We start from the raw sequence: 24,724 nt of genomic DNA on the forward strand, positions 1-24,724 counted from the left end.
AACACATTTTTCTTTAAGGGAAACACGTTATTGTTTGCATATTGTTACAAGAATTAGAAAATATATGAACTCATATAAAATATAGAATTATGTATTAGTGTAGATTATGGGAAATAAAAAGAAATTATATACTGTGTGTGTGAGCAATGAAACGTGTGCCTCTCAGGTCATTTTAAGGGGTTTTTGGCTATCTATAAGGGTGACATTCTTCTCACTGTTTAGCAATGTAAGAGGCATGCTGCATACAGACCACCACACTGATATACTGTGAGCTATGGGTATAGTAATTTTATCAGGTATGCGCAGGGAGTCATGTGTCACACGTCTTGATGCCCGAACCCACCCACCCTCAGATCACAGGTTTGAGCCTGCAAAGAGAGAGTGGGCTGGTTGTGTCCAGCGTGAGCCCAGAGCCTGCAATCCATACAGATGACATGGTCTGTGGCTCTGGCCAGTGCGACCTCCCCCCCCACACCAACCGGAGCTGTGGACTACCAAAATTTTGATGCGGATCACCGGTTGGCGACCGCTGCCCTAAAACCTGAAAGTTATTTCAAGGGTTCCCCCGTGTGATTTGGGAACGTACAGTGCTTTTTTAATTTTTAGATTTTTTTCTGCTTAAAGCGAACTTTAACTCAAATGTTTACCCTACATAAAAGTTAACCTTTATATTTGGGGGATGGCCCTATAAAATGGATGGATGGTGATAAAAAGCAGAACCTTTAAAATTAGGCCTTATATAAAACTAACCTATAGAGACAATGCAATTTAAATTACTTATAACTGACCTTCCTGCTGATCATTGTTTATGTACCCAGCTGAAGGAAAAGTGTAAAGAGATACTTTACCAGCTTTAAGAAAGCTGTAAGGACAGACGTGTGTAACTTCCAACAGAGGAACCAGGGTTATTTTTATGGTAATCCTGGTTTCACTATTCAATCAGTGAAGGGAGAACTTTGGACCTGCATATTTTTTCCACCACAGTCTCACTGAGTAGATATGCAAGCACACCGATTGATGCTTTGGTTCTAACAAGTTTAAAACCATAGTCAATAATGATGGCTTCAAACTTTTTCAATTTGACGGGTTCCTTTAATTTTTAAAAGGTATTGTACATATTTCTGCCGTCTGTGATACTGATTTACAATAGATTTTATTGGAATGACACTTTTAGGATTGCAACTTAGAAATGACTCACTCAACAAAACACCAGCTTTAATTAAAAAAAAAACAAAACATCAAACTAAAGTAAGTGAAAAAAGAAGGATCTGCTATGCTTTGCAACTACTTTTAGGCACCTACAGAGGGGGCAGTAAATGGCATAGTAAGTTACCCCTACTTTTATAACAGATACAGACTCAGCCTCTTGAACCATATATTTTATTAGGTATCAATACAAAAAAGTCATCACCTACTTTAGCCACAAAATAGTCCCACATGCTTAGTTCTGGAGGAATAAACTTTTCTTTGTATGTTGGTCTCTCAGCTGGAACTGGGGGTGGCACAGCCACATCCTTGACTGGTCTACCGGGCACCAGCATCCGCATATTAAAACGGCGACGATGTTTGTCTATTTCCTCTGATAGGACAGGTATTGCTGTGAGAAGAAATTATATTACTTCCTGAGCAACTTCACATTTCTAATAACTCTGCATGCACAATTAAACATCCAATTAAAGAACAACATGTATATAATGCACACCATGGAAACACAGTGCTAGTGTGACATCCAATTCATTTAAGTTCTAATTTTGTATCATGCATTTGTTTCAAAGTGTTCACAGATCAGTAGGTGATTGAAGGAAGAAGTATGGTTCAGAGTCTGAGCACAGCAATCATCACTCTGGTTTCTCACCACACACTTGAGACTCTTGTCCCAAATCAGGAACAGAATCATTGCCTTTAATGTTTGGCAAAGCAGTGTCTGTTCTGGTCTGTTCTTCTTTAGAAAAAGGAAGAGCACATTGTGATTTTTGTTGCTCACTACCTGGATGAGATACACAAGTATAATAATATAGATGACCTACTGTGCCTTTTTTTTTTTTTGCTGCATATCAAAAATTTTGTAAGCAAACACTAGAAAACACAGATACATATTAATAGCTAAGGCAGACAGAATAAACAGTTTTCACAATTTTAACTGTTTAGCAGAATACCTGGAATGCTTTCTGGTGGTTTTCTTGGTTTCACAACAAGCTTAACTCCACCTCCAAAAACAGCTGCCCACATTCGACCATTGAGAGGATGGGCGGCTAATCGAAACAATTCTGTGCTAGAGTCCGTAGCAAGGGCGTGAATCAACAAGCTTACATAGACTGCAACAACAGCTTCACACAACAAGACATTGAGTTTGGGTTGGTCTTCATCCTGGGCTGTGTTTAGTAGATTTATAAGGGAACTAACACCTAGGGAGAAAAAATATTAACAAGCAAGTCAAAGAATTGGGTGAGAAATCAAACATGTAGCTATCATATATTCAGGCAAATGTTAAATTTTTTACTATGAATGTTCTTCTCCGCTATAATTTATCTTTTCAAAAGCACTAAGTTACATATAAAGTATAGAGAAGACAAATATTCTGAGTGTATGTAAAACCTAACAATAGACATCTGTTATTTGGTATTTAAACTGCATCATTGAAAGTGTACCGATATATATATATATAAATATATATACACACACTAATTTTATTTATATTTTTATTATGTATAAAACAATATTATAGTAATAAAATATGAAGTAAGCTGGCAATGTTACTAGCATTGACCTTACCTGGCCAAGAAGCAGGTGGAGAATTTGGAGTTGCATGTTCTTCAATGCTCTCAGTTCTCAGCCGTCTCCGTTCACTTAAAAGAAGTCCTTGATAAACCATTCCCGTAAACTGATTAGCTTCTGCTTGACTATTAGAAATTAATTAAATGATTAATTAAATAATCAAATAATTAAATGAATAAATAATTAAATGTGATCAACCAAATACCCAGAAAACGGTATTCCAGGTTAAAAAATGAAAAACAGCATAAATATAACTTTAAAAAGTACTAGTTAGGATTTTCCTGATGATGCTATTTGTAAGTGAATACAACTTACACTGTGCAGGATGTGGAGAAAAAAAAGTACCAGTATCATCAAATAGTTTTATTTATAAAAAATTACTAAGAGTTTTCTTATTGGAAGTGAACTTTTCTTTATTATAAACCACAAAAAGCACTTGTGATGCAGTGACATTATTAAGCATTTTTAGTTTTAGCATTTCAGTAAATAAGCTGAAAGTGAACCTCTGCTTTGCCCCCTTGGGCATCATTGTCCTTTGTGGGAAAAGGGAAGGGAATCAGGTTCTTTACCATATCCAGAAATACATGGATTTTTATTCGATTCAGCTGATGAGCAGGAGAGTGAACAAAAGGTAAGAGACAGCAGAGGTATTTGAATAAATATTTAGGCAAACTTGCTGGCTCATAGGAATGAATAGTGTATGAAAGATTTTACAGTGAGCAGAAGACTTTGGAGAGGGGTGGTATAGGGGTGTAGGTGCCGAGACAAACAATGACCAATAAAATCTGTCAATTCAAACAAAATCAAAATTCACAATTTGGTCTTTATGTATATGTCAGGTAAAACATTACATGCAGCCATTAATAGCTAGAGGGCTAGTACAAAAGAAGGGGTTGAAAAATCACTTTGAAAACAATGCTTCAGTGCCAAACATTACTAATATGCTTTACAAGGTCTAAAACAGATACAATTTTATGCTTATGTGAAAATATAAAGATAAGTATAAAAAATATCTGAGCTTTAATTTATAAGAGGAAAAAATTTACAATATCACATTATATTAGAAGATTGAAAAAAAAACTATAATATAGGTTGTTTTGCTTTTTTTACACAAAAATACACCATATCCCAGGAGCTGGTCACCCACCCTCTCCCGTCAGCAGATTAGGCTTTAATGTAATAATTAACACAGCCAAGTAGTAGGTGCATGTGCATAGAAGTGACAGCAATTTTGATGCATTATAGTGAAGTGAGCAAGCAAGATCACCCTCAAAAGAGTAAATTTCCTATTAAAAAAACAAAGCTATGGTGAAAAGTATATAGAAATCCAGAAACATATATTTTAAACACAAGCTTTGTAGGTCTGCATAACTATATTTGCTTTATTTTACTAGGTCTGCACTTTGTTTAGCAAGTAGAATGAAGTGCAGATACACAATCTAATACACCTTCTAAAGCCATAGTTTGAAACAAGGACTTTTACCTGTAGCTGTGGCTATCACAAAGCGCTTGATATATAGATGCAGAGAGTGAAGCAGCCAGCAAGTGAAGCGTAGAGACCTGGAAGAGAAATATGTTCCCATCTCAGATGAGACTTTGTTCTGCATAAAACACAGGTCTTCAAAGCAAATACAGCAATGGAGCATGTAAGTCAGACACTGATAGTTTCTACCACAATTCAATGGCTTTAGTACTTTTCTGGCACAGACCAAGAACAAGTGTGTAGACTGCAAAGTTGCATTTAATCTAAATTTCAAATCTGTAAGGTAAGAAACTTAAAAAGTACCAGAGCTGTGACCAACCAGGTAACTAATACTTTTGGAAGGAGATCAGCAACCCTCTTACTAGGATAAGTAACCATTACACATGTATTGATTAGTAACCAATCACATGTATTAAATACTTTTGGAAATTCTCGAGTTCACAAAAGGAAAAGCAGGATTCTGCAAATGATATGAAACCTTAAAAATGAATAATTTCTGTCAAAAGGCAAATTGTGATTCCGATTTGCTTTTAAAGTGCAACTAAAGTTCCTGCGCCCCTGTGTGGGAGTTATGTCGTTCTGGCCCGGCCAACCAAGATGGCTGAAGATGTAAAAATGTAAGAGAAGAACGATGATGGAAAGGGGCCAGGAAAGAATATACAGCATCTAGTTCTGCTTTAACATTGTGTTGAATATGTAAAGAATGTTTACTTACCTTTGGATCCTGGTTGTCAGGATGTGCAGGATTCTTCAACTGAACAATGGTATAGAGAATATCATGAATATGATTATTCAGGTAGAGCACAGGGTTTGCTATGACAGTCTTTGTCACAGCAATGCTTGCAGATAGTAATGGAAGGGTTGTAGGCAGCGGAAGAGGCGACTGCAGCTGCTTTACAGTTGTTTCCTGTATGTAAAGAGAAAAAATAAGGTTTGCAAAAGTCATGTTTTTCTTTTTATCTATATATTAAACACGTCCAGCTACCATGTTTCCCCGATGATAAGGCATCCCCATCAAATAAGCCACCCCCCGATTTTTGCTCAAACAATTAAAATAAAGCACCCCTCGCAAAAAAGACATCCTCCGATACCTGATACCGTGTGCCGTGCCTCTGTGTGACTCCTCGATGCTGGCTGTAGTGCAGAGTGAAACTGAAACTAACTTCAAAGGACAAGCAAGCTGCTGATCCCTGCCCAAACAGAGTCTGTTACCCGGCGAGTCAGTGATCAGAAGGGGACAATGAATGGCACATACAGTAGTGATCAGAAAGGGGACAATGAATGGCACATGAGTGATCAGAAGGGGACAATCAATGGCACATGAGTGACCAGGAGGGGACAATCAATGGCACATGAGTGATCAGGAGGGGACAATCAATGGCACATGAGTGATCAGGAGGGGACAATCAATGGCACATGAGTGATTTTCAACAATAAATGTGTACTGTAGTCTTCTTCATGGAAAAATAAGACATCCCCTGAAAATAAGACCTAGGGCATATTTTGGCATTTCAAAAAATATAAGACAGTGCCTTATAATAGGGGAAACAGGGTACTACCTAAAAGCTCAAATTCCCATGTGGTTTTCTCTGTGACTCCATTTCCTTATTTTCTGTAACCCCCCCCTTTAGAAACACTGATTGTTATTGGAATTGCCTGAGGAGCCACCTAACTTCAGCTTGACAATCTTTACAAACTGCACCTATTATCACTTCTTGAAAGAAACATGCACGGAGAGAAATTTGGAGGCTTCCACTGTTGACCTCCATCTAAAAACACTATTTGCTTGACTTTAGCCGGTCTCAAAACATTGATTTCCTGACTCTGAAAAAAAAGATTTAGATGCCTATATCTATTTGGAGATCGTGCCTACATTTTAGGAGCATATGTTGACTAGTTCAGTCAAAGTTAAGGCATCTTAAATGTTTTGCAGATAAAAAAAGATGTCGGTGACCACTAAATTAAAACCATGGTTGACACATGTAAGAAAAGAAATGTTGAGAAACATTTATTATTCTGCTCCTATAAAAGTATCTTAGACAAAATGCAATATATATAAAAAGGAAAACCTTTCAGCTTTACACAAGAAATAAGTTTTTATAAGGATTAAGGGCTGCAGAATAAAATGTTTCATACTTCAAGTTCATGTAAAACTCATTAGACTGAGTAGCATAGAGCTGCATCTCATTTCTACATCTAAGCAATAGGGACATACAAGACAGCAAGGGATAAAGCAGCCTATTTAACTGTCCTCGTTTAAAGGGACACATTTGTTGAAATGGATGAAAGACTTACAAGTGCTTTGCTGTGGAGATAACCTTCTTCTTTGATAAAATTGAAAAGGAAATTTAAAGACCGGAGCAGAATGACAATGTTGTTAACTGGGTCATCTGCAGATTAAATGTGGTCATACATAACCGGCATAATAAAATGTTCTAGGACACCACAGGTTATCTTGTAAATAGGATAGAAAAAGAATTAATATACTGAAGAGTGAGGGAACTATGGCAACCAATATTATACACAAGGCAACAACATGTGCTGTTGGCAATCTATAAAAGCAGTTCTGGACAATTCTTTGAGATGTTTATTTAAAAAGGGCAATAAAACGAACACCAGACCGAGATACATCAATATATAAAATTGCTCCCCTAGCCGCTCTCTCCGCTCATCAAATGACCTACTACTGACTTCCCCACTCATAACCTCCTCACATGCAGGGCTCCAAGACTTTTCTTTTGTCTTTTGAAACCGTCTATTGTGTGTTACTTCCCCCACCTAAGATTGTAAGCTCTTCTGGACAGGGTGTTCTCCTCCTCCTGTATCACTGTCTGTCATTTGTATCCCCTATCTAATGTACAGCGCTGTGTAATATGTTGGCACTATATAAATACTGTTTATTAATAATAATAATAATAATAATATATATTTCTTAGACATCCAGAGCTTAGATTTTCTTTTCTCTCTGTGTAATTTTGAACATGTTCAATGACTTCCTTTCAAAGGGAGCTTTTACTGCCATTATATGGTAAAATTACATTTGTTTAAGTTTGGCTCCATGACCATAGCCAAAGAATTGAGGCAGATTCAGTACTGTTCACCAAAAGTGAACTTATTAAGGGGACTACTGACAGACAAAGTGTGTTTACAATTATACTACAAACATTTACTTTATACTATAAACAGAAAGAAATATCCCGAGTTAGGGCACACCTAAATTCAGGTTCACAGGATTCAGAGATCCTGTGTGGCTTCCAGTGGCAGGCAACTGTTAAAGAACCAGGGCCTGCACATGTGACACCTGGCAATAGTGAGTGGTTCTAGTACCACTGCCTTCCCCATTTATTTCCTTTTGTCCTGCCGTAGAATCTGACATGTAGCCACTTCCGAGAGGCAGAAAAAGCACCGTAACCTTACCTTAACATGCATATAAACCCAAAACATTAATTTTTTATTTTGGCCACAGCAGAGAACTGTTAAAACCCTTATTGCCATCCGTGTTCCTGTCCAGAGATTTGTGGGAGGAAACCTTTCTAAAGTGAAGTATATTCCTGCTTGGATGTCTGTTACTGAAACCGAGATTTACCCTCTATTCCCATTTTGCTGCCAACTTCAAATGTTAGATGTAAAGAATCTGTAGATGTCCTCAATTTCCAGTTTTCAACTTGGGTGATTTTAGCATCGCATTCTTCAAAGTCAATGGGCCTAATTTATTAAAGCACTCCAGGGCTAGAGAGGATACACTGTCATCAGTGAAGCTGGGTGATCCAGCAAACCTAGAATGGATTACTTTAAGTCATTTGTTATATGTTAGCAAGTGTATTCGATCCTGAAACCAGATCCATTACAGTTTTTTTTTTTTTTTGGACCACCCAGGTTCGCTGATAAAAGTGTAACCTCTCCTGTTTTGGAGAGCTTTATTAACTCATGTCACATGTTACAAACTCATGATTACATGTCACCCTAGCTAGATGCTCACTAGCATACATTCTATCATGAGTGCAACATATATAGAAAAGTCATCACCACCATTGAACTGTGAAATGAACCACAATCTAAGAATGTTCTGCCCACTAGAAAATAGGGCATGCTGGAACTAGCAGTTTTTCCTGCTTACACCAGACTAATCAGTATTATATAATATGCAACAATATACAGCCGGTAAATACGCCATGGGAAGACATCTGACAAAAGAACATATTTAAATGAAATGGACCCAGTTATGATAAAACATTAAAATGTCTTACCTGCTGGGACTCTTGCAACAGAAACTTTAGCTCCATTCTTACAGAGGCCAAGCCACCACCTTGGGCACCGTGTAAACTGCAGTAGCTCAGAAACACTCTTAGGAGAGCTTGGTTCTTTTGCAGCCACCACTTTCGTTTTTCGGCATGTTCTCTCTTAGCTTGTAACCTGCGACGTTCTATTTGATGACGTTCATAAGATCCAACATCACTTTTTTCAGAAATTTCCTGTCCATCCAATATGTCTACAGAAGGCGGAGTTTCAATGGTGAAATCCTTGCTGTCAGCTTCATGGTTAAATATTTTGTGCATTGCGGCAATTTCCTTCTCCAACCAGTTATACAGCTGAAACCTCAATTTTCCACCATCTACTTCATGCCCTGTAGCAAGCGTTCTTAGTTCAGTCATTAGAATTTTTAGGCATGCTCGGAATTTCAGCTGTTCAGCAATTACATCAGGTTCACTTCCAGTGGATGCTGAATTGTCCATTGTTGGGGTCTCTGAACTAATATCTGTTGGGCTTTGACTTTTGTTGTCCAAGTTTAAATTCTTCAAAACTAATCCCTCATCTTCATCACTCTCTTTGTCCTCCCCCCAGTCCAGTTGAAGAGGCTCATCCTCAATTTTCACTACTGGTAAACCCCAGTCAAAGTCTGCCAAAGAGTCTTTTGTTGCTGTTGATGCTGGAGTGAACCAGACTGAGGTGCTAACTTCTTCCAAATTGTTCACTTTGCCCACGGGAAGTAAACTATCTTGTCCAACAGAACCCAAACCTAACAGATCTTCATTATTAACTACTGATTTGCTTAGTTTTGGAATTTTGGAGAGTACTTCTAAAGCAAGCACAGGGCAACCCACCTTAAAATGAGCATTAGCAGTGGTAAAAAATAATTTTCTTTCAATAAGGTTAATTTCATCCGCAGAGTTTTTATCTGTTTTTAAGCCAACTGTTACTTCAGGGGTATTAAAACGGCGGCGGATTAATAAAGGATGAGTCCGAAGGTAGTTGTAAAAACTGAACACCACAGGGTTACACGATTTGATAAGAACTAATTAAAAAAAAAAAGCACAAATTAGTTTGACTGAGACAAGTTCATTGATTCAGAATAATTCATTTCACTTTCTGTTGTGAACAGGGAAGTCACTAAAATTACAAGAAAGCAGGATGAAAAAAAAAAAAAAGCATTACTGTGACTAAAACCTCAGGTGTATATTTGTAAGCAAGGAAACAAAGCCCTGTCTGCACTAAGACTGCAGTCCTAACAGTGAGACAAGAGCAAAACAGGGCATGGTAAGTCAGTAATGGGAAATATTCAGCTGAAGGTAGACAACAAGCGTTACTGGTGATTAGTCTTAAGCTACGTACACACATCAGGTTTTTATCGCCCGATAATCGGCATCGGCCAGATATCGGGCGAAAATCTGGCGTGTGTACAGTCGGCGTCGTCCATTGTCCGAACGACCATCCTGGCGGATACACGGATGATGACCGACTACCGATCCTAATGAAAGGGAAGGGGGAGAGCGCGCAGCAGGGTGCCGCTCCGTCGCTCTCCCCCTCCCCTCTCCATAGAGCAGAACGGTGCTGTATGTACAGCACTGTATGTCACCCATGTACCTTCCCATACATCCTATATTATAAACTTTCTACTTACATAGATAAGATTATAAATCTAACAGTCTCTTTACACCACAGAGGAACTAAGATAAAGCAATATATTACCCAGGCATCAAAACCTGCACTGTTGGATGGATGTGTTTAGTTTCAATAATTTCAGTCATTGGGCCTAATTTATTAAAGCTCCTCAAGGCTGGAGAAGATACACTTTCATCAGTGAAGCTGGGTGATCCAGCAAACCAGGAATGGATTTCTTCAAAGTAATTTGCAATTTGCTAGCAAATGTTTTGAATCCTGCATTAGATCCATTCCAGCTTTGCACGTTTTCCAGGTATGTATATGACTTCCACCTTATAGTTAAAGATGAATCTCTTAATTTAGAGTAAGCAATTCTATTCATTTTATTACAGTAAGCATGACATAGATAATTGACCACAAACAACACACTCAGTGTCTCAATGCAAATATACCCACCAGGGTTTTCATCATCTTCTTTAGGTGTTTGTTCTAATAAAGTGTCCAAAGCCTTAGTATAGTCCTTCATTATCCAATAAGCAATGCTTCTAAGGAAAGGATCAGGATGAAGTTTTGTACAGCAGAAACCAGATCCATCCTTCTGACATCCCAGTACTCTTTCATATAGAAGAGACTCATATGTGGATGAGATATCAAACTCTGACTCGTATAATCTGGCAATAACCATTGCTAGCTGAATGTCTTCCATTTTTTCTAAGCACACCTAAAAGAAGAAGATGTTTAAATCTTCCAAAAATATCACGATTGCAACTTTGTTCCACTAAAAGAAAAAAAAAGGAAACTTTTTTCTATACCTCAATAGCATCCTTTAGAGAGCCAGCTAGTAAAAAGAAAGCTGCAGATTGTTCAAATCGCTGCTTGCCAAGTAAGGAGAATGCATTCTTTAGAGCTGCTTTCCTCCAGCGGTCCTCCTTAAAATTATGACTGAAGAACTGAGTCATCTTCTCATCATGCTGTGATCTAAAAAAAAAAAAAAATCTCAGTTTCAAACTATTGTAACCTAAACTGAAAGTAAAGTGTTCTTAAAATTTTAGCTTACACCATTCTATTTTCAAACTTATTAAGGAGGGAAACAAACATATCGTATCAAGTCAATTACAACTAGATAAACAGGGCTTAGCTTATTGTTTACGTAATCTGAAAATGGTAATCTGCCCCATGCAACCTCCTCCAATTATCAACAGATATTTTTGACACTTATCTATAATGCCCATATTAGTTTAGAAATTAGGTGAGGCAAGTTCTCTCACTGGTCATGATTCCAAATGAATCTACCTTCCACCCACACAATCGATTGAGATCAACAAGATGGATCATTCTGGGTGACTGACAGATTTGGGACAATATTATTATGCTGTCTTGTTACACTTAACAGGATGTTACTTGTGTATATAACATGAATACCCACACATACCTGAATAAGCCCCACAGAACTGCTTTCTTCTTCATTGCAAGGTAAAAAATTGCAGCATCTAGTGGCTCATTGTTTCTTTGGAAAGCTGCTTTAGCAACCTGTACAAAACACATTTCATCAAAGAAATCTGTTATTCTTTCTTTTGTAATCAAAATGCAAGTTCATTTTCATAAACTAGATTGTCCTAAATTAAGTGATGTGGATGTCCTCTTTAAAAGGTAAGTAATTGGTATGTGTGTGTGATTATATATATATATGGCAAACTTATGGCACTTTTTGGCAAACAAAAGTCAAGTTTTACTTGTTTATAAAATTGTAGTAGAAGCAGTTAAATATAGATTAATCAACTCCTATACAGGGTTCAACTGTCACATTTAAAATATTACATTCATGAGATGTCTAACCCACTTAATGGGGGATAGTCCATTTAAAGAGTACAGAAATCTATCTCATTTCCCGACGTGTTTCGACTATCGGCTTGTTCAGGAGAGGTCAAGACTGATAACAATGGTGGTTCCTGGTTGCGTTCAAGGGCTTTTACTGTTACTAGACCTTAGTTCAAGAGGGTAGCCTAAATGTTTTAGTCAAGACAGGCAGGGGTTAGTCCCGCCGCTAGCCAGGATCATGTATCAAAGGATTATCAAACAAACCAGATTGTCATTCTGAAAAAAGGACCAGACTCGGATATAATCCTGTCTGTTTAAAAATACATTAATATTCCATCATTTGTATCAAGTAAGCTCCAGCTAAAAGTAAATTATTAAAGTATGCTTTGGATGCTTCATGCAAACTGCGTCATATTTCTTTTACCAAAATGGCCATGTAAATCCTCACCTTTCCTACCTCCTCCTAATTATCATTTAAAAGTAAAACTCAGGTAAATCCTACAATTGTCAACACAACAACCTTATCTAGTTTTGGTTAGTTTGTGTTGGCTAATAAGTACGGATTTTTTTTTTCTTTTTATCACTGGTACTGAAGACTAGTGGTTACTTAAGAGGCCTCTTTTCATAGAATTCATGGATCCTTTATCAGATATCTATATTACAGTGTTCTCTCCAGCCCCTTTTCAGTGACCACTAGACTGTTCTTGGGTGGTTACTAAAGAGTTGGGTCACAACACATGGGCTGCCACCTGACTACAATTTCTTCCCATCCAGCTTAAAAAAAAAATCTTGGTTGAACACTGTATTAAATATTTTTCTATTTAAAATCTGAGAAACAAAACAGGTAATGAAATGCCTACCTTTTCTATGCATCTGCGCAGTGTATTTATATTCCTCACCCACCAACCGATTCCCATCGCTCTAAGCTCAGACCACTGTGGGTCACATTTTTGAATGGCTGGAATCATATTGATTAACTCTTCTTCTGCCTCTGAGTGAAAGGCCCATGCAAAGTGACATGTAGATAAACCTGAAACATAATACAATTGTTAAAGAAATGTTAACTAAACCACAAAAGCCCTAGCTCTTAGAATGGGGACACACATAATACCGGTCACAAATAAGTGAACTCTTACTGCAATTACAGTGAACAGCAGCCTTAATGGTCATACTGATTCTTTATACAAAATAATAAACTATATACTAATATACTCCTACATGGCAAATTTTCAACCTTTTCCTGAAGGGTGAAATCCTACCACTATAATGCCATAGTGCCGGTTATTGCCAGAATTTATGAAAACATCACAGCATTTCACTGGTATTTAGGAAACACATGCCGGTTTATGAACATGCTCAGTTGATCATTATCAAACCTTGGTCTTAAAATGTACTTTATATAGGAATGCAAAAGGAAAAACAGAGTGCATATGCAATGAAAATTGCATTTGAATTTCAACCCTTAATTACTAGGACACAGGTCAAATATGGAGTGAAAAAAAAAGTACCTTGGTGAAGTAATTGAATACGATACAGTGGAGGCAGCGATGTTAAAAGACATGTGTGAAGTCGCATGGCCAACAAGTATCTTAAGCCACATTCATCAAGATTGTCACCACCTGCAAAAAAAGATTTAGACAATGTTATGTCAAAAAAAGTTACAATTTTAATATAAAAGTAAAACGAAAATGACAAAACTACTTCAACCAAAAGATCCACATCCAGGCAAATAACATTCTTTGAAATGAGTTCAGTGATGGAAATTTACAAATTCTATTACTGGTAGGTCTGCTGTAAGTGAGCAAAAAGGTATTTCATTCATTAGACGTTGAATAACTGGAGTGGGATCAAATAGCAGTGCAAGCGAGAAGCAGGGTCATAGCCGTGCTTTGACCGCCCAAGGCAAGATAGATACTAGCAACAGACCCTTGTGTTGGTGAGGTGAAATGATCACAGAAAATGCTACATGGCTATGTGGCTCATGTTTTTGGCCCTAGTGTTTACTTAACCACTGAAACAGAAGTATAGGTGCAAGGACTTCTGACATTTGCATGCTTGCTCTGGTCTATGAATTAAAAAAATTTAAGCTAGAGACAACTGGGCAATTGGCACGGTTTATAATGAAACCTGCTACTATAGCTTAGACATGTCTACTTTAGGCTACCAGTACACAGATGTATGCAAGTAGATACCCATCTTTTACAACATATATAAAGCCATGAGTACACGTGCAAGCACATACACACACACAAATATACACATTCCTGTGGCCAGCTCTCCAATAAAGGCCATGTTTACATTAAGACATTGGGAACCAGATAACTTCCACTTCCAACTCAATTATTCACTGATTATCTGATAAACTTGTTTATCAATTCAGAAAGCAATGAAGCCAATCAACTAGCATTTTCAGAAACTGGTCAGCAATAGTAAATCCCCTATTACTCCCATGACAGATTTACTTTGTTTTATTTTTTCTCATAAATATCTGCTTCCCCCTGCTCAATCAAGGAGAAGAGACAAAAACTTTAAAGTATATAGGAAAAAAAATCCTTCTATTGAGAACCTCTTCAGTCATGAAAAAGCAAATGAAACATACATACTGTTTTGATTCAAACTCTATTGGTGTAATAAAATATACATTATGTTATAAATGCAGTTATTACCTGAATAGTTGTTATCTCTGCTTTCACCAAGCTCTGTGCTGGTTGTGGCCACTGTATCAGCGAGAGCCACCAGGAACATCTGCTCCAACCGGGTCAGGCCAGGCAAACTAGAATGCATAAGATGGCTTGAAAGTACACTGGCATGCTCACGGCCAAAGTAAGAAGGGCCATACTGAGACAGGTTTATGACTTTTGATTTACTTTCTTTTTTTTCAGTTTCAAAACCAATGAAGTCCTCTGTTGTTACACTCTGAACCTGGAACAAGTCAGAATATTGGTCACCTACTTTACTATCAAAGCTAAGCTTTGAGGTCTGGGACATTTTTGTGGTTTCCTCAGGAGCAGAATATGCTGTATCTTTATCTGCGGCAACCAGTGCATATAGAGGTAGCGGAGGTATTGAGTCAATCTCTGTGTAGTCTCGTGTTCCATCTTTTCCCGTGATAATCATGTCCTTAGCAGTGCTGCCACTAACACTAATCGTCCGTGATAGATGGCGTTTTGGAGCCTGGTTATCTCCAGCATCTAAATCTTTTACGACTGCCACCTCCCCAGCAATGCATTTGACTAAATGAGAGAGGATTGCTTTTGCCCTTCTAACTTTTCCTAGGTCCATGAGTTCCAGCAGCTGTGTTGGATGATACTGTGGAAGAGTAGGAGAAAGCACATGAGCAGCCTCAAAAAGTCCCCCATCTTGAATCACAGTAGGACTACCAAAGACATCATCTACAATAGCTGCTCCATCAATTACACTGGTCTTCTTCGAGATTGAGTGCATTTGCACCGAATCAAACGGTGTTGCATGGTCTTCAGAGACAAAAGTTTCACCATCACCAGACTTCAGTTTGTGTTTCCATTGGGCATATACATGCATTTCACAATCCATTCCAACTACTAAAATCCCATCCCGAACCCAGGACAAAGATACAGGTAATGAAGGTGTTCCATCCACAGAAGACACCAAGTCAATTGACCTGAGCAGCACCCATTTGGATTTTATGCCTTGTTTTATACTACCACCTAGTGGTAAAGTGATGACAGCAATACCATCCTTGCTGTTGGCCTGATCAGTAACAATACCCGAAAGTCGTCCATACATAAAAATATTAGAGCCAACTCCAACTGTCAGTATATGAGAGCCATCCTCCTTTGAAACCCAATCTAAATGCACTAAATGCTTTATGTTGGGCACCAGATGTTTGTCTCTGTTTAGAAATGCATCTGATTTAAAATAAACAAACAAATTGCTATCGACACTCACATGAGGGTCGAGCATGCTGCCAACTCTTAATAATTCATCAAGATGAATGGTTTGTTCTAGGACCCATTCTGATCCTCCAGTGGATTCACATTCAAAAAGACACACGTGCATTGAAAACTCTTTGGAAACATAGCCATTATGTTGAATAGGCTGCTTGTACGCCACAGCAAGTCTTCCCGTGTAAGAACAGCTCACTGCAACCGGCTTTCCTGCCACAGGTATGTTACTGCTGCTTTCCTCTCGTCCTTCATTCATCAATGACCATTCCTTCCAGAAATAGCTATGCTGCTCCTCGCTATCTTCAAAATCCTGAAACTTTTGCACACTGCATTTCCAGAAACGCACTTTGTTATCTGAACAAGTAGTAACCACTAAGTATGGTGCAAGACACACTGGGTAAATTGACGAAGAGCTGAGATGACCTATTAGGAGAAAAAAGAAAAAAAGAATTGTAGAACTTTTTATATTGCAAGAAATTACCATATAACATGACATAGGGTTGATGAGCAACACAAAGATGAGGGTATTTTGCAAGGTACGTTGCAAGGAGTACAGCAGAATGAGAGAACTAAAGTAAGATTGCTGGAATAAAAAACAGTGCTTTCCTACATACTGTGTTGCCCAAATTACCTCTGAGGGCTACTAAACACCTCTGGGCTATGTTATGGAGAACTTTATATCTGTTTACAGTCTCATTTTGTCCTGGTTACCAAATTACCTGGTATAAACAAAGGAGTGAAAAATTGAACACTAAAACAACCACTAAAGCCAAGGACTGGTAAGTGTCAACAAGATACAAGTTTGTATTTGCATTTAGATACATATAAACACCTGTATATGACTTCAAAACTACATATTACCCTGAAGTTACAAGTAAAGAAATCAAAATGGCTAACATTTTTACTCATTTATTACAATTGCTTCAGGTTTCTAAAGACCAGACTTTCAAATGTCTTAAATGATAAGAAAAATGAATGCAGCCTTACCTGCAGAGGGTGTTGCTCTAATTACTTCTACACCACTTGGTATATTCAGTGGCTGGCTATATACTAGCTTGGAACTCAGAATAAGTTTGCTAGCAGTCTGAAGATTAGCAATTGATGCTGAGCGTGTCATGGGGCTGGTGCCTGGAGACGTCTCTGGAGAGGACTCTGCATTGGTTTGCCCAGGAATGGTAAGCAGATTTTCAGATGGAGTTGTTTCTACAGGCTTTGCTGTAAATAAATTTTGAAAAGTGTTCAACTGGAAATGTATTATTTGGAGACTTGTTTACCAAAAAGTGCACAAAAAACCTTTAACTAAAAATCCAGAAATCCATCCCTTTCTCCATGCTGTGTATATCTATATAATGTGGAAAAACAGAAATTGAAGTTAAACAACCAAGAACGCAGAAGGCCACAGCAGTCTTTTCCTTTCTTCAACGTTTCCTGCATCTCTAAACTTCTGTACACTGCCTGGGCAGTATGGGACATACAGACATATGGGATCTGTGAGATATTACTAGAGATATATACGTGGAACAGGGCACAGTACTCCAGTATCTAAAAGCCTGTACTAAACGAAGAACTGTAATATGAAACATTATCTAAAGTAAATAATTTATGTATTAATAATTTTAAAAAGTTATAATAAAAAAAAAAAAAAAACTCCACTCTTATCGAGCCCTCAGCTCTACCCTGGCTGGATGTTTAATAGAGGTATCTTCCTTTGGCTAGGTATTTTTTCTTAGGCACTTTTCATTGTGGTTGTATCCATCAACACAAAAAATGTAATCCTCGGCATCTAACAGATGCTGGGTGTGTGGATCATACTTTGCATGCCCGGAAGAAAGAAACAGAAAACAATATTACATTTTTTTTAGCATACAAGTTCTCAGGTATTTTTTTTCTACACATTTTAGTTAAAAGCTGGCTTTTAAACAAAATTTACTTTTTAAGGAAATCAAAAATCACTTTTTAAGTGTAACAAAATGTTGCTGTTTATGAGGGGACATCTATGTTAAACAAAACTGTGTCAAAAAACATAATTGGGTAACTCATGAAAAAAAAAAAAGTTCAGTTTAGAGGTTAATGGAGGGACTCTTGTGGCAAAATTGTGTCAAGTTTATCGTTAACAGTAGTCCCCACAATGAGCCATTTTTTTAACCAAGGTGGACAGGGTCTATGGAATTGACAGAGTGGGAAGATTTTCCTGCGGGAGATCATTACAAATAATACTAAACAGCTGATTACTAGTGTTCACCAAAAAGTTAAATATGTTTAGGATAACCTTAGCCCTTGACACTGGAGCTGGACATTTGTAAAAATAAACTAAACTATAAAGACAATGAAAACTAGGAAAACACTGCAAAATACTCAGAATGGGAATTAGAAAAGAACTTACCAACACAAGCTTGAACAGACTTTAGATGAAGATGCCACATGTTTAGGACTGAACGGTTGTCTGCATCTTTTTCTATTACAACAAGGAAGAACTTTTCTGAAAAAGGCGGTGGACGGTAACCTGTTTTAAACAACAAATGTTATAAATTAGATTTGTTATGCTTCTGTTCTGAATAAAGCATAAAGTAACTGAAAACAATTGAAGGAAGAGGCCTCATATTAATATGGAATAAAAGACACAAGAAATTATATACTGGATCACCAAAATCAAAATCTTGTTAGTATGTTTTCAAAATTCTAGCACCTAAATATTGTAGGCTCTAGTGTCCCCAATGTATACTAGAGAGCAAAAAACAAAGTAACTGAACTAAATATCTCAAGGTGGCCAGGTATTGCAGATGACAGCTAAGCAGATAGGCAAACATACATGTTGCCCATGAACTGAAAGTTTATTTTGTGGGGCAAGGAGTTGGGAGGACACTATCTCCATGTGTGAACTAATCTTGATAAAGGTGGTTTAAAATCCATCACATTAAACTTTACCCCCTACTGTGGCTAAAATGTTTCCAGAAAGTACAAACAGGACACAAATATAACATGGAGTACTTTGCAATGGGCAGAAAAAACATCGCTGAGTACAGAGAAATAGGTAGAAAAAACCACAAGCTATACACAGAATTGAAAGGATCATTTTTAAAGTGATATTTCTGTTTTACATAATTGCAAACATGCATTATTACTTACTTATATCTCAACAGTCATTACAAAAGCCTAAAGTCCTACTGTCCTAAAGAATTCTGCACAATGAGAAAACCATATATCAGAGTAACACCTTTACTATGATTTTTGAACTGTGGAATTAACCAGACACTGGGCATATTAGAACACCTTTGGGGTGAAATAAAGAATTAACAAGAAAATAACATTTTTTTACTACTTTTCAGAAACTTTCTGCTAATAAAATAAACAACCAAATCTAAAGGACTTGGCAACACATGACTTAAAATGTTTTTGTGAAATATGTCCAACAAATTTGCTTCATTAATAATTCTCTTAAAATGTGTGACTAATTCTTTTGTTCCCACTGCTCTGTGTGATAAGGGATAACTTCACAGCCTAAGAGAATAATTAAAGCCCAACTGCAGTCAGTTTTTTCAACCAAACAAGGTTAGACCCTTTGTCAGGTTTTTACAGCCATCTAAACATTGCCAAGCCTACCCCTTACTTTTTGTCCATGTTAACCACATAATAATAATAGGAATCCCCTCTAAAAAAAGAAGCAAATGTTAACAGTGGTTCCAGTGCCGTAACCCTTCCTGCTAAAAGATGTTTCTATTTCAGTCTTCAGTATTCACAACAGGATGGAACTTATATATATATATAATATATGTCCTGTAATGCTCTGTCCAAAACAAAAGTAAACAGAGATTGGGCTTTAAATGGTTTGTGTGTGTATGTGCATATTCAATTTTTTTCCACAGGGATATGTTAATATTAATTGTTATTTATTGCAGATGGTACCTGAAAATTATTAATATATTGCAAGTTCATACCTTGAGATGGCTGGAAGAAAACTTCAGTTTCCTTTGCTTTCAAATCATCTTTGTGTGGCTTGTATCCTAAAATGAAATCTTCTTGGAAAACATGAAGCAGCTGTGTCCTTGATCCACACTAAGATTGCAAAGAAAACGCACAAACTATAGCAGAAGTAGGCACAGGTTTTGGGTTAAAATGTATTGATGCAGTATTACACGCTACGAAGACCGTGGGCCTCATAGGGCACAATTTTGATGCAGACTATAGGAAGGAATGCATTATTTATGTGTACAGCTGCACAACAAAGCAAGTATGAATCCTTAGTTTTTTTTTAAATACAAGCAAAACATATTTTTAAGAATTAAATAAGAGCAAATCAAAGGACAAAACTCTATAATTTGTTATTGAAAAAAAAAAAAAATACAAAACTGCTACACTGTATTTATGAAGGAGCGACATAAGCATTATTATTATTATTATTATTAACTAGGTTTTACAAAGTTTAAAGCATTAAACGTTTCAGTCACAGAAGTCTCTGCCATTATACAGTCACACTAAGCTATAGTGCTAAGTAACACTAAGCTGCAGTGAACACAACCATAGGAGTCCTTGATATAAGGAAACCCCTCCTTAGTAAGGTGTAAATGTGTAGCTTTTGGGGTAAATATGATACCCACAGTCCAAAATTAGGATACTACAATACAAAAAAAAACCAAAAAAAAAAAAACGGTGCTATGTAATTTACCAAATATTCAAGCGCTTTTTGAGGCAACATTATTAGGAAAAACATATTACTTTATCTACTACAGATTGCCATACCTTGTTTGTTATAGCATCAAGCTCGATGATACAGCCAGGGCGAGCAGTGGACTGTTGGCTGACAATATTAAAGACTTCCCCAATGAGTTTCTATAGTAAAAAAAAATAATAAAGTTTTGTCATTACTACAGACAAGATAATTTTTTCCCGTTACTAACTTGTAAACTTTTAACCAAAAACCTCTCCTTAGAACAGACTTTTAAAAGGCTTTACACTTACAAATGAACAGGGAAATAATCAGGAAATGGATGGAATGGCAGAAGACTTTGCTACCTGATCATTTTTTTTCCTTGAAATTTCTTGGGTGCACCATGGTGTGAACAATACAGACTTATGTACATGATATCGGTTTGCAACCTAACTTCTTTGCCAATATGCATGTAAACGCCATGCAATTCAATCTGCAATTGAGGTCTGAATGTCCTCCAAAAAAACATTTCCCAAATATAAAGCAAACTGCATTTGCCCTTCAAAAAATCCTTATGGGAGATGACTTTAAGGATTTTGCCTTCTTTGTGGTCAGTTTACAAACCTGTTCACCAGACCAAGACAAGTGAAGTCTTCAGCAGACTGATCTGCATGTATATAGGCAGCTTTGGACAAGATAACATGGCTTATGTCAATATGGCTTCAAATAAAATTATTTAAAAGTATTTAAAATAAACAATTAATAGAAAATATAAGCTTCCCTTAGCACCTAAACCTGAGAAAGTAATATTTATGCAGGACAACTCAGAAATGCCTTTCCTAGAATGATTAATGATACAGACACAACTCTCAGAGCGTCACTTAGTTGTCAGATTAATTCCGGTTTTATAAAGTCGATCCTAATTACCGGTTTTCGAACCAAATAACACCATACCAACTTCTATTCTGAACTTTGGGATACTCAAAACAGATAATACATATTTAGAGAAGAAAATACTTCCTGAAACAAAATAGCACAGTATTTGTCACTTAACAATAAGTCTTACCGAGGACTCGGGGTCTGAAAGCTCATCCAGTAGCTTTCTGGCATCGACTACCGCTTGATATAATCTCAGACTGGTCCCATCAGAGGCTACAAAGCAGGCACTGGCAGAATTACAGTATGTGCCTAAAAATAAGATCATAAGAAACAGTGCAAACATCTGAGAAAATGACTTCAGAAGGTTATATAAGTCCTTTACCTATAAAGCCAAAAAAAAAAAAAGTTTTCCTTCCTTAACACAATGTTAATTTGGATACTTGGTGGAGTGTAGCTTGTTGAAATGAATTCTGCCTTTTGGTCTGTGAAACAGACCATTGGAAGCATTTAATTATATATGTTTGATAAGTTCAACAAAAAGCTCATGAAATTTAGCACTGTCCGGTCTCTTCAGCACATTACGTTTGACAACAAAACACATTGAGTGTTGACAGTTCATAACATGGCTTAAGAGTTGAGTGCAGTTCTGGAGTATAAACATGTATTGCTTGCGGTCTTTATTTTCAAACCACTGCTGGTTAAGCTTTACTGTGACTTGGAACCTAGTCAATACAGTTCTTACAGGCCTGACCTCATCCCAAGCTACAGGGAGCATACTGAGTGTTTCAAGTCATCAAGTACTGCAACGTCTATAGTTTTCAATCAGTAATCTTGTGGACTTGCAGCAGATCTGAAGATCTGAAGTGAGCAGCACGGCAATAATCATATGGCTATCCTCAAGAAAAAAAAACTATGATAAACTTTACACTATAACTGGTGGGATCATTCCCATTAAGCTGATGCCTGTAAATGTGAAAAATAGACTCGTATACCCTAAATTCAGAAAAAAAATCAAAGGGCTATTCAAACTACCTAAAAATTACACATTTTAGACACTTACCTAGACAATAGCTTGGAATTAGTGTTGGAAGCCAGGCCACATTGCAAAAGGCAGCAGTGCGAAGAGAGTTTATACGCGCTAGTTCAGAGACTCCTCCACTGTATGATAAAGGTCCAATAGGATCAACACGCCATAATATTAGCTCACTATAAATCGCATTAGGGTCATGGAATGTCTGAGTTGCTGCATTTCTAAAATGTTGTCTAGGAAAACCTTTTATATTCTTTACGGGATCTACTACTTTACTACTTCTATCCACATCCCAGGGATTGAACTCTAAGTCTGGTGTCACCAGCACATTGTGATGAGAGGAAGTTAAAAGCAACGGCAGCACAGTATGGCAAGCCAAGTCATTGAGATGAAATCTGTGACCGCAATATCGAAACTTGTGTGACACAGTGAGTACTGAAGAAAAAGCAGATTTATCAGCGAAGGTAACTGCCCACTGATTCAAAGAGCCATCAATATGCTTGGAGACCATCATAACAGTTGAAGCAATCACGCTTCCATTTGGAAGCATTTTGGATGTATTTAAACTTAGGTCACTTGCTGTCATCTTCTGTTGCAATTGAGTGGAAGCAGGTTCCTTAGAAGAGGTAGTACAAGCATACATCATAATGTTTTTGCTAAGAGAGCTAGCGTCTCCTGATGGAAAAGCGACAGGAATCCGTGAAGCAAAAGAAACCTGGAAGAAAAAAATCTATACATTAGAATAAATGTACAAAACATACATTATGTAAGAATTATCAGGAGCTATTTTAATAATATGCAGATTTAAATTTTATTAAAATAACATTTGAAATTACATAAGCATAGTTAACGTGTATATATATATTTTTTTATGAATGTGTATGTAATTTTGGTGCTTAGATTCACATAAAAAATTATGTATATAGACTAGGTGGTGCCACAATTATGTGAAAGTAAATGTGAGATTTATTTAAAGTAGATCTAATCCCCGGTATACTCATCTGTCGCTGCTGCATTACAGGGCTGCACCATCCTCTTCCTTTGGAAGTTGGGACTGCCAGGTATCCTCAAACTGTTGACAGTTCCCTGGAGTGATCATGCAGGTAAGAATGCTTATTGCAGATGGAAAATTGTCTATAACTTTCCAAAATATTACCCTGCGTGGTCAGAAATTTTTAAAAGTGGAACTAGTTTTGCTTTACAGGAATATACTTTAACGTATTTCTAGTTCTTGAAGGGTTGAGCTTTTACAGAACCATTTACCTTCTAAAATTGTGATATCAGCAACCTGTTCAGAAACTTTGCAACTAATAGTATTTGAGTCTTGGAATTTTAAAAGAAGCCTCTATTGCCATTGGAGAAATACCACATTAGAATAAAAGTTGATGATTGAATTCCATTACAAAAATCTTCTTTAAATACCGGTAAGTTATTCAGAAATATGAGTTAAATGCAAAAATGCGAAGTAGTGACAAATAACCACAACCCTTACAAACTGACACTAAGTTGTTCCCAGCAAAACTAGCTAAAATCTAAACTTTAATATTTTATTCTACCACATAGGCTTGTCTATATTACAGTTAACGGCTGGCAGCATAAGAGTTACAAAACTTTTATATAACCAGTTCGTGTTGGTTTGCTTTTTTTCCAAGCTGCGCACAGTAGCATTTAAGTGCCAGGAGACCCTCAAGCAAATCTGTTTTCTTTGCTGTGAATACACCCGACCCCATAATCTCTGTATTGGGGAAAAGCAAGCATTGGACCAGCCTCTTAAGAGTAAGGGAAGCCAGATTATTAAGGGTTGCAAACAGAATAGAGAGCAGAAATAAAAGAACGGTTAAAAACTTCAGGTGAGTGGTGCCAACATATGCATTATTAAACACAACTGGAAAAGTGCAGTGCAAACAGCCAAAGGTTTCAGCAATATTTTTGCAGCAGGCAGAGCCAACAAGTGTATTGCCTACTGTGTAGTCCAAGTAGGTAAGATGAAAAGTACATAAACAAGCTATAGCAAGAAACCTGAAGAATCCATGTCTTATGACAGATTATATTTGCAAGTTTTCTTTTTAAATGTGCAGTGCATGTGTACAATGCAGCTATAACATGTACAAAGTGAAGTATCTTTCTTGCACTGCACCCAACACAAACAACATGATACCAGGAAGTCAGTATGTAAACTGTTGTGAAATCAAATAGAGAATCAAGAATCGAGATTTGTTGCTACCATATAGCGATAAATATATTGCTACAATGCACATCTACCTCAGAAGTAATCATTTGACCACTAA

The 24,724-nt window shown here is 37.1% G+C and overlaps 1 protein-coding gene across 1 annotated transcript in view; it reads right to left on the bottom strand.

Moving 5' to 3' along the window:
• The window catches only part of DMXL2 (Dmx like 2), a 74,595-nt gene that overhangs the window by 18,124 nt on the left and 31,747 nt on the right, over nt 1-24,724 (bottom strand). The window contains exons 10-27 of the mRNA XM_072399099.1: nt 22,467-23,151; nt 21,594-21,715; nt 20,620-20,709; nt 19,818-19,935; nt 18,266-18,385; nt 16,870-17,097; nt 14,623-16,305; nt 13,465-13,575; nt 12,817-12,986; nt 11,571-11,668; nt 10,951-11,116; nt 10,595-10,859; nt 8,506-9,551; nt 4,974-5,165; nt 4,259-4,335; nt 2,773-2,900; nt 2,157-2,405; nt 1,416-1,597 (exon numbers count right to left, since the gene is read on the bottom strand). Of these exons, the coding sequence (XP_072255200.1) occupies nt 1,416-1,597; nt 2,157-2,405; nt 2,773-2,900; nt 4,259-4,335; nt 4,974-5,165; nt 8,506-9,551; nt 10,595-10,859; nt 10,951-11,116; nt 11,571-11,668; nt 12,817-12,986; nt 13,465-13,575; nt 14,623-16,305; nt 16,870-17,097; nt 18,266-18,385; nt 19,818-19,935; nt 20,620-20,709; nt 21,594-21,715; nt 22,467-23,151 (5,730 nt within the window). The remainder of the gene's footprint in view (nt 1-1,415; nt 1,598-2,156; nt 2,406-2,772; nt 2,901-4,258; nt 4,336-4,973; nt 5,166-8,505; nt 9,552-10,594; nt 10,860-10,950; nt 11,117-11,570; nt 11,669-12,816; nt 12,987-13,464; nt 13,576-14,622; nt 16,306-16,869; nt 17,098-18,265; nt 18,386-19,817; nt 19,936-20,619; nt 20,710-21,593; nt 21,716-22,466; nt 23,152-24,724) is intronic.

Source organism: Pyxicephalus adspersus, chromosome 2 (genome assembly GCF_032062135.1).
Source record: "Pyxicephalus adspersus chromosome 2, UCB_Pads_2.0, whole genome shotgun sequence".
In the NCBI taxonomy this organism is placed as follows: Eukaryota; Metazoa; Chordata; class Amphibia; order Anura; family Pyxicephalidae; genus Pyxicephalus; species Pyxicephalus adspersus.